Source organism: Syngnathus typhle, linkage group LG2 (genome assembly GCF_033458585.1).
Source record: "Syngnathus typhle isolate RoL2023-S1 ecotype Sweden linkage group LG2, RoL_Styp_1.0, whole genome shotgun sequence".
In the NCBI taxonomy this organism is placed as follows: domain Eukaryota; kingdom Metazoa; phylum Chordata; class Actinopteri; order Syngnathiformes; family Syngnathidae; genus Syngnathus; species Syngnathus typhle.
Window position 1 is genome coordinate 10,116,845 of NC_083739.1, and position 12,952 is coordinate 10,129,796.

Below are 12,952 nucleotides of genomic sequence, written 5' to 3' on the forward strand. Positions count from 1 at the left end.
GGCACACTTGTTTGATTCTCAAAGTGTGGTATGCTCAGTTGTATTTCATTTTTAAATCCAATATATTTACATTTAATATTTTAAGAAGTTTGTAAGTGGCGTTGGTATTTTATTATCATCCATAATTGTTTATATTGGATCTGGGTGTCACGTGATGCACTGGTTAGAACGTGCAGGGTTCGATTCCAGCTCCTGTCTTCCGGTGTGGAGTTTGCGTATTCTCCCCGTGCCGGCATGCGTGGGTTTCCTCCGGGTACTCCCCCAAAAAATTGTGAAATCCAAATTGCCCTTGAGTGTGAATGGTTGTTTGTATGTGTCCCCCGCCGACTGTCGACTGGGATAGGCTCGAGCACACTCGCGACCCTCGTGAGATGAAAGCAGTTCGGATAATGAAGGATAGCTGGACGTACCTCGCCCAGCCATTTATGAGTTCGTAAATGGATATTCAAAGCGGCAGATTCGTTCGGACGCCAAATGGGAACAATATTGATCACATGGATTGTGAAAGCCAATTGATCAAGCTGTAATGGACCCCCAAAATGTGACCAATCTGAAAAGCTGAAGGGCGGGGGGGCATGAGAAAGGTTCCCCGTTTTCCCGCTTTGTGTGTCGAATGTGCCGAGAGGCGCCCCAAGAAGCCAACGTTCTTGGCGCAATGGCGGCCCCCTTTGTTGTTCAGGCTCGCTGAGTAAATGCTTCTTTTTCTGCCTTTCTTTCGCACAATGCAACGACTGCGAGAGGACATTGCTTCTTAAAATAACACTACGATCACCTCCTACGACGTCTCCTTGGAATTGGGAAGCACTTAGTGTCGATGCGTGAGCCCCGAAAGGCTTCGTGCAATGCGATGGAAGTAGTAAGTGACCGTTGTTTGTAATCCGCCAATAAATAAAAGACAACAAAGTGTTTGGCATCACTTGGCGGTTGGCTGCTTTGTTGCGTTTCGTGGCTCGATTGGGTAACATTAGCTGACGATTGCACAGGCGTCGCGCTAAATTCTAAGATGAGCAAATGTCATTTGGATGCGATGGAAGTCGGGCGGTGCGTGAGGTGGTCGTCGCGGTTGGAGGGAAATGCTCGCTTGCAAAGATCGGAAGGCAACTTGCTGCCCGAATGTCGACATTCCACTGTTTATTGGTTGTGAAAAGTCACAAAATTCCCCTGCGACGCCCCAGTTCCGAAGCTAATAAATACCTCGCAAATGCAGCTAACGAGTATCCGACATCACGCACAACAAGTCGGCCATCAAAAGGCTGCTGCTCGTTTGTATGCACCCTTTTTGTGCTTTCGCACTTCGGGCTTGTTTTCGCTACTCGAATCAGAATGTGCTAAAGAGCGCGATTGCGGCCACAAGCTAAGCTAACGTTAGCTTTCCTCAGCTGCGGAAGTTTGGTCTTGAGCTCGCCATTCATGTCCAAAAGTCAAGCTTTGGCACTTGCTCAACACGTTCAACTGTTAAAACGAGTTCCAAGCGTGAAGCACACTTGCTGCTATGTGCGCTAACAAGATTCTTTAGTGGGAATGCATCGACTTCCTTTAGCTGTAGTTACACACTTGGCATACGTCAAGATAATACAAAGATAAACATGTACTAAAGCGCGGCGTACGAGAGAGGAACCGATGGCTAAGTGTCTAGATGTTTTGGCTTTACACCTCCAACATCATCCCACATAACACAACCATCTGAATCATCTCGTTTTTAAAACACAAAAGGCTCGAGTCAACTGTGCAAATGGTGCACAGAAACATTTGTGCAAAGGCAATGTTCATAAACTCATTTAATGACAATGACTTGAAAAAGGCCTTTAAAGGTCACCGCCATTCCATGGCAGGTCAGGTCCCACCCACAAGCTTGAAGTCTCCTCCTCACTTTGTTTTCAGATGTAAACCTGAACAGCATTCGGCTGCGGCCGTTGGCGTCATGGGCCTGGACTTTGATGTGAAGACCTTCTGCCACAACCTGCGGGCCAGCAAGCCGCCTTACGAGTGCCCCGTGGAGAGTTGCCGGAAGGTCTACAAGAGCTACAGCGGCATCGAGTACCACCTGTATCACTATGACCACGACAACCCGCCTCCTGTGCAGGCCACGCTCCACAAGAAGCGCAAGGGGCGTCCGCCTCGTGTGTCCCTCGCTGGCTCGTTGGATTTGGACGATGGAGGCCTTGGACAAGGAGGGGGGCAGGGGCACGGCGGGAGTATGCCTCACAGCCCCGGACGCTCCGAGCCGTCGCATTCCCCCGGCAGGGACGCCATGACGTATGCCCAAGCGCAGCGGATGGTGGAGCTGGAGATCCAAGGACGCGTTCACCGCATCAACATTTTCGAGAACATTGACGTCGTGTCAGAGGAGGACAGCGACGCTGAAGATGACCCGCCGTCAGTCGCCAACTCTGGGGGTGTTTGTAACGGGAGTGACGGAGGAAGCGGCGAGGGAGGAGGCGCTGGCAAGGACCGGCCTGACGTTCCGTCCTCCAACGGGGGCAAATCCACGCCCAAGTCCGGGAAGCATAAAAGCAAAGAGAAAAAGAAGGACGGCTCGACCTATCACCACGGCGCCCAGTCGGGGCCTGCGGTCAAGCTGCCCGAGGCGGTCTTCCGTGAACTGGATCAAGACAGGGCTGACGCTCCTGCCCGCCCGTCCTCTTACTACAGGTCAGACTTGCGCAGAGAAAGTCACCTCATTTTCATATTTTAAGAATCGATTCATAGATGAATCGGATAGAAAATGTTTCAAAGTTGTAAATGAAAGTGGTTTGTAAGTTTTACCCTTTCTCATAAAACAGCTGTTGTTTAACTAAAGTGTCCAAATCGTAATTATTATTCTCTGGTTTCTGTAGTCCTTCATGAAAGCGTTTGTTTTTAATCAAAACAATACATTCACAAATATCAGGAAAACATTGACCAAATCAGTAAATGAATCGATTTCATGAAGGTTGGTGAGTTAATCCCTCTTGTCTGATATTGCTCAATTGTTTTTTTTTTTGTCAATAAACAATACCAAAAAAAACTTGGACAGTAAACAGTTACTTGGAAATGAGGGTTTTACAATATACTTTATTGCAAAACAACATTGTATCAGATTACTCGATGGAAAAATCTATAGAATAATTGAATCTAAAAACTATTTGAATGTGACGGTTATTCTCCAGATTTTTTTACTTCTTTTTTGTTACCTCTCCCCAGCTTTCTACTGAAAGCGCTCCATTTTTGTTTAGAAATGTTTTGAAATATTGTTCAAATAGTCTGTTTAATAAGTTGAAATGTCTTTAATGCACGCTGACTAGAAGATGAGCTTCGGTAATTGTGGATAGCCTGGGTTGTTAGCAGAAGAGCAGAGAGACTGAAAATGAAATGGAATGAAAGGCTTCCTGTTGAGATTCGTCGTCACATCTGCAGCAGGCTACTGGTCGGGAGATGCTAAAGGGAAAGATCAATATTGATCAAATAGTCCAGCTTTATTTGTGAGCCATCAAATGAAATGTGTCGCAGTACACAAGTGGCCTAGACGTGACTGATGCCACGCGTGTTTTGCTTCAGGTACATGGAAAAGTCTGTGGAGGAGCTAGATGAGGAGGTTGAGTACGACATCGACGAGGAGGACTACATCTGGCTGGACATCATGAACGACAAGCGGCGGATGGACGGCGTCACGCCCATCCCTCAGGAGGTCTTTGAGTACCTCATGGACCGTCTAGAGAAGGAGTCTTACTTTGAAAGCCATAATAAGGTACTCGAGCAAGCGGAGCACCGCAAGTTATTTTCCACGGGACTGCTCCTTTTTTTTTTTTAATGTGATTATTTCCCTTTGTGTGTGCTAAACAATGTTGTCGATTAATTGTTGCATCGCTTGTAGCCGCTCTCATGTGAGCTCACTGTTGTCTCTACCAGGCAGACCCGAGTACCCTGATCGATGAGGACGCTGTGTGTTGCATCTGCAATGACGGCGAGTGTCAGAACAGCAACGTGATCCTCTTCTGCGACATGTGTAACCTGGCCGTCCACCAGGAGTGCTACGGCGTGCCGTACATCCCGGAGGGCCAGTGGTTGTGTCGTCGTTGCCTGCAGTCGCCGAGTCGAGCGGTGGACTGCGCCCTGTGCCCCAACAAGGGAGGAGCCTTCAAACAGACGGACGACGCGCGTTGGGCCCATGTGGTGTGCGCTCTCTGGATCCCGGAGGTCAGTTTCCACAGGCCCGTCATGTACCGAGCCTCAGTTCAGCGAATGACCCTTGTTGTTTTTCTTGGGGAACAACATCTTGACTTTAGGCACCACCACTATTATTTTTGGGCGGAGCCAAGGGAATTCAATCATTTTCCGGGCATGGTTCAGTCAAGTAAAAAAAAAAAAAAAAGCAAAACTAAGTGTACGTTTTGTGTGCGCGCTGACTTTGTACTCTCAATGTTTTGCCGCTCGTCAGGTGTGCTTTGCCAACACGGTCTTCCTTGAGCCCATCGACAGCATCGAGCACATCCCTCCGGCACGCTGGAAACTGACCTGCTACATCTGCAAGCAGCGAGGCTCCGGTGCCTGCATTCAGTGTCACAAAGCCAACTGTTACACCGCCTTCCACGTCACGTGCGCGCAGCAAGCGGGCCTCTACATGAAAATGGAGCCCGTCCGAGAGACGGGGGCCAACGGAACCTCTTTCAGCGTCCGCAAGACGGCCTACTGTGACATCCACACACCTCCAGGATCCGCCCAGCCCTTGGGGTGCGTCGGCGGCACCAGCGGCGCGTCGTCTCAGAGCGAAGGCGAACCGGAGGAGGACGACGAGCCCTCCGTCGGCCACGATGACGACTCCAGGGGCTGGAGCTCGGAGCGGGCTAAGAGGGCAAAGGCCAAGTCGAGAATGAAGATGAAGCGAGCCAGGAAGATATTGGCTGAGAGAAGGGCTGCGGCTCCGGTGGTCTCAGTGCCGTGTATACCCCCTCATAGGTACTGCTCAGCACAAACGCACATAAGTTGGCAATGTCGGAATTTTGGGTCAAATTTCAGCATGGACCTGGACTTCAAAATAACTTGTACATCAATTTGGAACTTAATTTAACTTTTAAACGTTCACTTGGGGTTCAGTACTTTTTGCACTGCTTGATTTTTTTTCACAACAGGTGTTTTGTCACTGAATTGACTCGAGACATTTCCTGGTTCAATTGGAATTGGTATTTAAACTGGCGTCTTACTGCTCGCATTATTGAATGCGATTAATTTTGGATCAAATTCGATTTTTAGCAGGTGACGCTACCAAACACCGCTTCAACCTGCTGAGCACAAGCTTTCGTCCATTCACGTTATTTCTAGATGGCTGGATTTCAGACATCTGACACCTGCTGTGACATTTGCCATTCAGTTAGAATGTTAGACAGCGGTAAGTCTTCAAATTCAGTTCACCTAAAAAAGTCAAAGTTCATTCTCAGTTCATCCAGAAATTTGACCCAAAAGCACCATTCATGATATGATGCGCCATGACCACCAAAATATAGTAATTCAGTTAACCCGTGTTTGATTCGATTCAGGCTAAGCAAAATCACCAGCAACTTAACGGTACCCAGGAAGAGCCAGTTCATGCAACGGCTTCACAGCTACTGGACCCTCAAGAGGCAAAGCCGCAACGGCGTACCACTGCTGCGGCGGCTCCAAACGCATCTGCAGTCCCAACGACATATTGAGCCCGTCCCGCCGCAGCCTTCAGCTCAGCTTCCTGTGGTACGTTGTGATCTTAGCGCCACTTGCCGTCCTCTCCTGCTCTCACGTTTGATTTTGCCGCTTACAGAGGGACTGCGAGGAGAAACAAACGGTATTGAAGGAGCAACTGAAGGCGTGGCAACGACTCAGACACGACTTGGAGAGAGCCAGGTTACTTGTGGAACTCATCCGCAAGAGGGAAAAACTCAAGAGGGAGACGGTGAGATGTGGTGATGGAGTATAATCATTTATTTACCTGAGGACTTCCGCATTCTGTGCTTCAAAAGGTTAATTGCGCTATAGCAAGGAAGCACTGGTGACAGACTCAATGAATTGCTCTTCCACTAGTTAGCGGAAACGACATAACTAACCTGTGCCTCAACCTTTGAGATTTAAGGTTGGGAAACGTGAGTCACTACAACCGACAATCATGAGTGTGCTCACTTCAATTAACTGTGGAGTCTCCTTTTTTCTTTCCAGATTAAAATGCAGCAGATGGCGCTAGAGATGCAGCTGACTCCCCTCCTGGTGCTGCTGAGGAGTACGTTAGAACAGTTACAAGAAAGAGACACTAACAACTTTTTCACTGAGCCCGTGCCCCTTGTAGAGGTCAGGCAATATGTTTGTGTATACACACACACACACAGAGTTTTTTTTTTGTATTTCTGTAAATTAAATAAGTGCATAAAAGAATCAGTCATTTGCATTGTGACTTGCAGGTCCCGGACTACCTGGATCATATCGACACTCCCATGGACTTCCAGACTATGTGGAACCTTCTGGAATCCCACCGTTATCGGACTTTTGAGGCATTTGAGGGTGACTTTGGTCTCATTGTCAACAACTGCCTCAAGTACAACGCCAAGGACACGGTGTTCTACCGGGCTGCGTTGCGCCTTCGAGAAATGGGCGGAGTGGTCATTCGAAGCGCCAGGCGGCAAGCGGACAGGATCGGCTTTGACTACGAGGCCGGCATGCACCTCCCCCGGGAGGCCAGTCCCGATACGAGACGGGAACTGGAGAGGGAGCGCCAACGAGAGCGGGAAAGAGAACGAGATTGGCCGTTGTCATCTAATGAAGATGGTGAGCCTCTTGATTTTTGGCCGCAGAAGAAAAAAAAAAAGGATGTTGTCTTTAAACACGTTCATTGGAAGTCGCTTTGTCCCCATCATACATTCGACACACAACATTTCAGGAAGAACCTGTTTAGATGAACTCGATCTTCTCCAAACTTTTGTCTGCACTTGTCCAACTGTTCTCTTTCACTACTCTTTGATAAGGAGCTGAGCTGCAAAATATGCAACAGCTGTTTGAGCCACGAATAGAGCGACAAATTTCCAGGTAGAATCAGAATCGATATTTAACCCGTCGTCTTTATCATGCCGGTAAGTTTAGAGTGTCACGAGAAGCAGGTTCTCAGCTGGAGAGGCACTGACAACAAAGTCCGATCTACACATTTAGGAGTCAAACAGAGTGGTGCTTTTTATTAGGTCTTCTAGTCAAATTTTGTGTCTGAAAACATATTGAATACATGAAGAGGGACAACTTCCCTACAACCCTACTCAACCCATTTGCGGAGGGATTGCGCAATCTGGGCCGAATCTGCCATATTTTGCATCTTGCCCATTGAATAGGAACCAACCTGAAATCAGGGACACACATATTCAAATCAATAGAAAGTACAGACAAGAGCTCAAATGGAAAAGATTTAATCTAATCCTTATTTGACTGGACGTCCCCGATCAGCAGGTTGCAAAAAAAATAGAGACTGGAAGACTCATAGAAAGGCATGGAAGTGAACTTGATTGGTCAAGACCTGCAAAAAGGTACTGAAACATTGAGCAGTTGGACATGTGCATTTAAAAGATTAGCGACGGCTAACCGAAGTTAACCTGGGATATTCAGCCAAAAGCTAAATGTTCACTTTTTGTGAGAAGCGTGCAAAACCTTTAGCATGCTCATCCCGCCGTAGAGCTCCTGGTGCCGGAGAACAGGCGGCGGCTGCCTTTGGAGGAGCAGCTGCATTACGTGCAGGCTTGTCTGGAGGAGGCCAGCTCGGGGAAGCACAGCATCGGCCAGTCCCGCAGAGCCAAAGCTCTCCGCAAGGAGCTCAGCATCATCAAGAGGAAGCTGGCACATCAGCGAGAAGGCGGCTCGGGCGGGGCCAGGGATTCTCTCGGAGGAGGGGGTGGAGGAGATCGGGGTTCGCTCCCGCATCATCCGTCGTCCACGGGGCACCACGACGAAGGGGAAGAGAGCAGCAGTCAGGAGCTTGGCGGCAAGGGTCAGTATGCTAATTTTACAGTTCAAGTCGTTGATGAAAGCGGTTATAACATTTTAAGGTGTCCATTTCTTTTTTTCCAATCTGTATTGTGGTTGTGTGCAAAACATCTGAACAATTTTTTTTTTGTTATTGTTTTGAACTAACAGATATGAGCGCATCGTCCTCTGCCTTGGCTCCAGAAGTGGGCCGACGGACCTCCGTTCTCTTCTCCAAGAAGAACCCCAAAATGGCCGGACCTCCCAAAAGGCCCGGACGCCCTCCTAAAAACCGGGATCCTGGCTACATTGTAGCAGGGGTCGCCCCCAGTCCCATCGGGCCTCCGCAGTTGCCCATGCTGTCGCCGGGCAGGCAAAGGAAGCGTCCCCGCAGCCCCCGCACCAGCTCCACCTCCGACACTGACAGCGATAATGACGACCTGCTGCCAGGTACTGCAAACACACTCAGGCATACAATGAATTGTACAGCAGAGATACAAGCAAAATGTCATCACAAACAATTTGTAATATTCCCTCACGTGACAAAAGTCATTGCGTGTTGAGGAACATCCGCTAAGTTCGTCTCCTTTCGGAAAACAAGGTGCTTGAAAAGATCATGTGCAAATACAAAGTTAGATACATTTAAACTGTACCTGACAACCTCTTACTGGATTACAGAAAAGTTCTGGAGTCACTGACCGTTTAATTATTACTTCTCCGGTATGTCACGAGAGAGAGCTTATACCTAGCATAGGAGGTTGAAGTTTATTTATACCCATGATTATGACTCATCTGTTTTTTTTTTTTATCCTTTTCTTTGTCAAAGGACATGGTAAAAGCATTTAAAGTTGCCATTCAATCAAGTTGTTATTAGTTCAATCAATCAATCCATCAATCTGTGCGCGTAGGTCTGCCAAGTAATGGATTTGTCGGAGGGAACCAGCCCGTGACGGAGAGCTTCCGCGTGTATAGAAACGACACGCGTCTTCCGCGTTCCAGCTCCGACTCGGAGTCGACCACCAGCAGCAGCAGCAGCGCCGCCTCCGACCGGACCAGGTCAGATGTCCCTTCTTGTGATCACTCTTTTTGATACATCAAGCTCGAGTGACAAAGGCAGGGGGAATCATTTCCCTTTTACTGAAGAATTTTCAATGAGCTTCAAGTACTAGTCATATTAACTAGCTAGCGGTATTTATTCTGGAATTGAGGCACAAACTGATAGGTTGAAGCGTTTTTGCCATTTTTGAAGGCATCCCAGCTTTGCGTCTTTGGCGGTTTAGGTATTGTGCAGTCACAGGCTTAATTGTCGCATACACCTCTCCTTTCGCGTTGACAGCACGACACCGTCGAAGCAGGGCCGAGGAAAGGCGTCGTTCTCGCGCTCGGCCTTCCAGGAGGACAGCAGCGAGGAGACATCTGGCACTGAAAACGAGTCGTACTCTGTTGGAGGCTCACGGGGAGTGTCGCATCGTGAGTGGGGAAAAGATCGACGACAAGAAGCGGTCGCTCGGTACTGACCGTGCCCCTTTTTCACACTTTACTGTCAGTGGTGCGTGGGCGGGCGCGGGCGGGATGCTGGATGACGTCGGATGATTACGCATCATTGGAGGCGCTGGACCTGGTGTGGGCCAAGTGCAGAGGCTACCCTTCATATCCTGCTCTGGTGAGTCCACATGACGTTTGATTGTAGCTGTGGCGGCTTAAAAATGCTGACATCTGTGGGCAGATCATTGACCCCAAAATGCCCCGGGAAGGCGTGTTCCACCGCGGCGTCCCCATCCCCGTCCCACCACTAGACGTTCTCAAACTCGGAGAGCAGATGACCCAGGAAGCACGCGAGCACCTCTTCTTGGTTCTCTTCTTTGACAACAAAAGAACCTGGTTAGTGGTTTGCCCTCTTTATTATGTAAATGTGTTGCGACATTTCTATGGTCTGTTTCTACCTTCAAGGCAGCAGCCACAACTTTACTTATATGGGCCCAATACAGTTTGCCTTGAGTCTCACATTCAGAAATTGCATCTCAAATCACCCTTTTCCATTAAAATCTATAGAAATGCCATTAATCTGTTCCAGCCCCACATTGTGCCGTTATTGTTGTGGTCCCCCCTGGCCACCAGGGGGCAGTATAGTACATGCATACTGCCACAAACGAAGCAAAGTTTCACGAGTAAGCAACCAAGTAAGCTGCATTATTTTTCATTTATCACAGAAGATGAAAAATATATGCCTTTCAGAATTATATATATTTTTTGGCCACTATTTATGTTAAGATGTCTGTTGGTTAACATGGTGAATGAACATTGTGACACTGATATTATTCAGTAGCCTGTCTATGGAGTTTTGCATTTGCCTTAAAATAGTCGGCGGTTCCAAATGTTGACATTTAGTCGACGGTTTTCAGCCCTTATCAGTTCTCGATTTCGATCATCTCCCGCATACTCATCTTGTATGGCGCTTTGGACGGAGAATTGATTAGCACACTAATGGCAGCAGCGTCAAAAGTTGTCACCGCTTTGACCCGATATGGGTTCAGCCACTAAACCTGTGCCGAGTGAGCCCCGCCACCCCCCGTGAGGCGCTTTACATTTTCCTGAGTGTTCACACGCATGTCGCTTGGTGGCCTAGTTTGAACGGAAACTCAGAAAATCATCAAAGAGCCGGTTCACAGAAATGTTTTGAAAGAGGACCGAAGAGGTGGGGGGAACCAGGCCGCTGTTGCTTCTCGTAATGTTGTTGAGGCTGCTTTTTGACTCACCAAGTAACACCCCGTTACAAGAAACACTGCCAACTCGATCATGTCAATGTCAGCAAACACCTTGTAAAATAAAATAGGCTCACCAAGTAACACCGCCAAGACCGTTTCATTTGATAAAAACGCTTAGTCTAAATTGGACCAAAAAAAATGTTTCAAAACAAATATGTCTCAAAGCAATTGAAGTGAAATACGTTGGAGGGCGTACCATACTGGCTGGTGTGAGGCTTTACGAATGAAATTTGACGCATTAGAAACTTGCGAGGAACATTTTTGTCTTTTTTGGATGTATGGAAATCATTCTTCTGGAATTTGAACATGAACTGTAATAATTGTCAGACTTCAATGTCATCGGCCGTCATTTCAGTCGATTCTTTGATGGGATTTATTGTTAGGCAAGCAACAAAACATTATAAACACCCAGCATAATAAAATAGAATCACACACACACACACACACAGAAAATGATTTAAACAGACAAAGCCAGACAAGTAAATTGGCTATTTTCCAGTCTCTTAACACCAAAACATTAGCAGCGTGGCAGAGTTAACAACATCGCCGTTAAGATTAGTCCGTAATAACCCTACACGGTTACTAAAAACATTTTCTAAGGTCCAATTTAGAATCTTTGATTTGAAGTTATGACCTCCTGTTTGATCCAATGTTCATATAATTTTGCGATTAAATTGTTGATGATGAGTTGCTGCGTATTATCTGTAATACAGTGACTAAAGAAGGGAAAATGTCAATATTTGCTCTGCGAGTCAATTGTGTGCGACCCCCAAAAAGAGTTAGCATTGTTTCCAGCCTGGTTAGGTCACGTCACATGTCACAATTCTGCATTTTTAGTTTTATTTACATTTTATTTACAGATCGTAATATGTAGTATATGTCATGTGTTTGGAACTTACTTCCCCCAGCGCTGCCGGTGAATTCCAAGGCTACAAACTTGATTTCGAAGAAGAAAAAAAAAAAAAGGGCACTCACTGGAAAGTCAAGTTCAACTGCATAGAGCGTGGCTGACATTCCTTTTCTTGTTTTCTGTGCGTGCAGGCAGTGGCTGCCGCGCTCCAAGCTGGTGCCGCTGGGCGTGGACCAGGAGCTGGACAAGGAGAAAATGCTGGAAGGCCGCAAGTCCAACATCCGCAAGTCGGTGCAGGTGGCCTACCACCGGGCCATGCAGCATCGCAGCAAAGTGCAGGGAGACCCCAGCAGCGAGACCAGCGACAGCGACTGAAAGCACACGCACACACGCATGCACAGGCAGGGTGATGCCGAGGTCACGATTGGTACAGTGTGTGCGCGCCTCACTAGAATTCCCCACGTAATCATGAAAACTACAAGCGGGCATTGGTCGCGCGACTTAGAAACAATCCACTGTGATTGTCTTCAAAACACTTTTTTTTAAATCACAAATGTGAAATGAATGATGTATTTAAATGCGCAAGCCTAAATGTGTATAAAGAGGAGGCTAGAAAACTAGCCGTGCAGCGTGCATGTGGGACGCGCGGCGGACGCAAAGAGCTCGTCCGCATTCGGACGGCAAACAAGCCACAAAATGAATTCCACCTAATTTATTCAATGTGCAGCTCAATACGAGCTCCTGTGGACACTCAGCAGTCTTTTTAAAATTTCATCAGTCCCTCACAATCATGATGTCACTTGTAATCCCAACACTTCCCGTTTTGAAGATTTTGTAATGTCGCATAGGTTGTTAGGTCAACAGCCAAAGTGAGGCAGCAACACGACTTCGCTGTCTCGTCCCAAGATGAGCGCTTTACAGTTTTTATATAAATACAGCTCTCAAAAAAAGAATACCATTTTAATAATAAAAAAAAAAGAAAATCAAACGTCTCACTTGTGTGGTCTGCTGTGCTTTTGTGTATCTCGACTCGCGGGTTTTTGATTTTCACTGTTCTTCCTTGAGGGCTTGCAGACTCATCATCTTCTTTGTGGCAATTTAACACACTTCACTCAACATGTATGCGACAAACGAACACTCATTGCTTTCACTGTGACTCAATAATGTTCCCATGACATCAAAGTCCCTCAAAAAGCCCTTTTTATAGTTTTATGCATAACATGACAGTCAAAAGTACGTCCGAGACTTTGTTTGTAGTCCTATGCGGCTTGTCTACTGTATGCAGCAGCTGATGAAATGCACAATCTTGGAAAATGAAATTTGAATTTGGTGTCATTGTGACATAGTTACAACAATCATCATTCCAATATCCCCCCACACTACTCGAACTTGTGTG

The 12,952-nt window shown here is 47.2% G+C and overlaps 1 protein-coding gene across 2 annotated transcripts; it reads left to right on the top strand.

Annotated features, from left to right (window-relative positions):
* The first annotated feature begins 205 nt into the window (after positions 1 to 205).
* brpf1 (bromodomain and PHD finger containing, 1) lies at positions 206 to 12,548 on the top strand. Of its 2 annotated transcripts, none has more exons than XM_061271120.1 (16): positions 206 to 856; positions 1,882 to 2,652; positions 3,538 to 3,727; positions 3,889 to 4,176; positions 4,418 to 4,935; positions 5,514 to 5,703; positions 5,771 to 5,902; positions 6,163 to 6,291; positions 6,402 to 6,765; positions 7,655 to 7,966; positions 8,113 to 8,391; positions 8,850 to 8,997; positions 9,278 to 9,411; positions 9,489 to 9,604; positions 9,668 to 9,822; positions 11,748 to 12,548. In XM_061271120.1, exons 2-16 carry the CDS (start codon positions 1,922 to 1,924, stop codon positions 11,929 to 11,931), a joined length of 3,870 nt encoding a protein of 1,289 aa, XP_061127104.1. In that variant the 5' UTR covers positions 206 to 856; positions 1,882 to 1,921; the 3' UTR covers positions 11,932 to 12,548. The 2 variants fall into 2 exon arrangements, with proteins under 2 accessions (XP_061127104.1, XP_061127098.1); XM_061271114.1 differs by lacking the exon at positions 206 to 856 and adding an exon at positions 865 to 1,266.
* Positions 12,549 to 12,952: the final 404 nt, after the last annotated feature.

Bases quoted from the DNA above. Each gene is read 5' to 3' on its own strand.
- brpf1 (XM_061271114.1), top strand. From the start codon at position 1,202: ATGCAGCTAACGAGTATCCGACATCACGCACAACAAGTCGGCCATCAA. The intron at 4,936-5,513 runs GTACTGCTCAGC...GATTCGATTCAG, and splicing joins CCGTGTATACCCCCTCATAG to GCTAAGCAAAATCACCAGCA. The intron at 7,967-8,112 runs GTCAGTATGCTA...TTGAACTAACAG, and splicing joins TCAGGAGCTTGGCGGCAAGG to ATATGAGCGCATCGTCCTCT.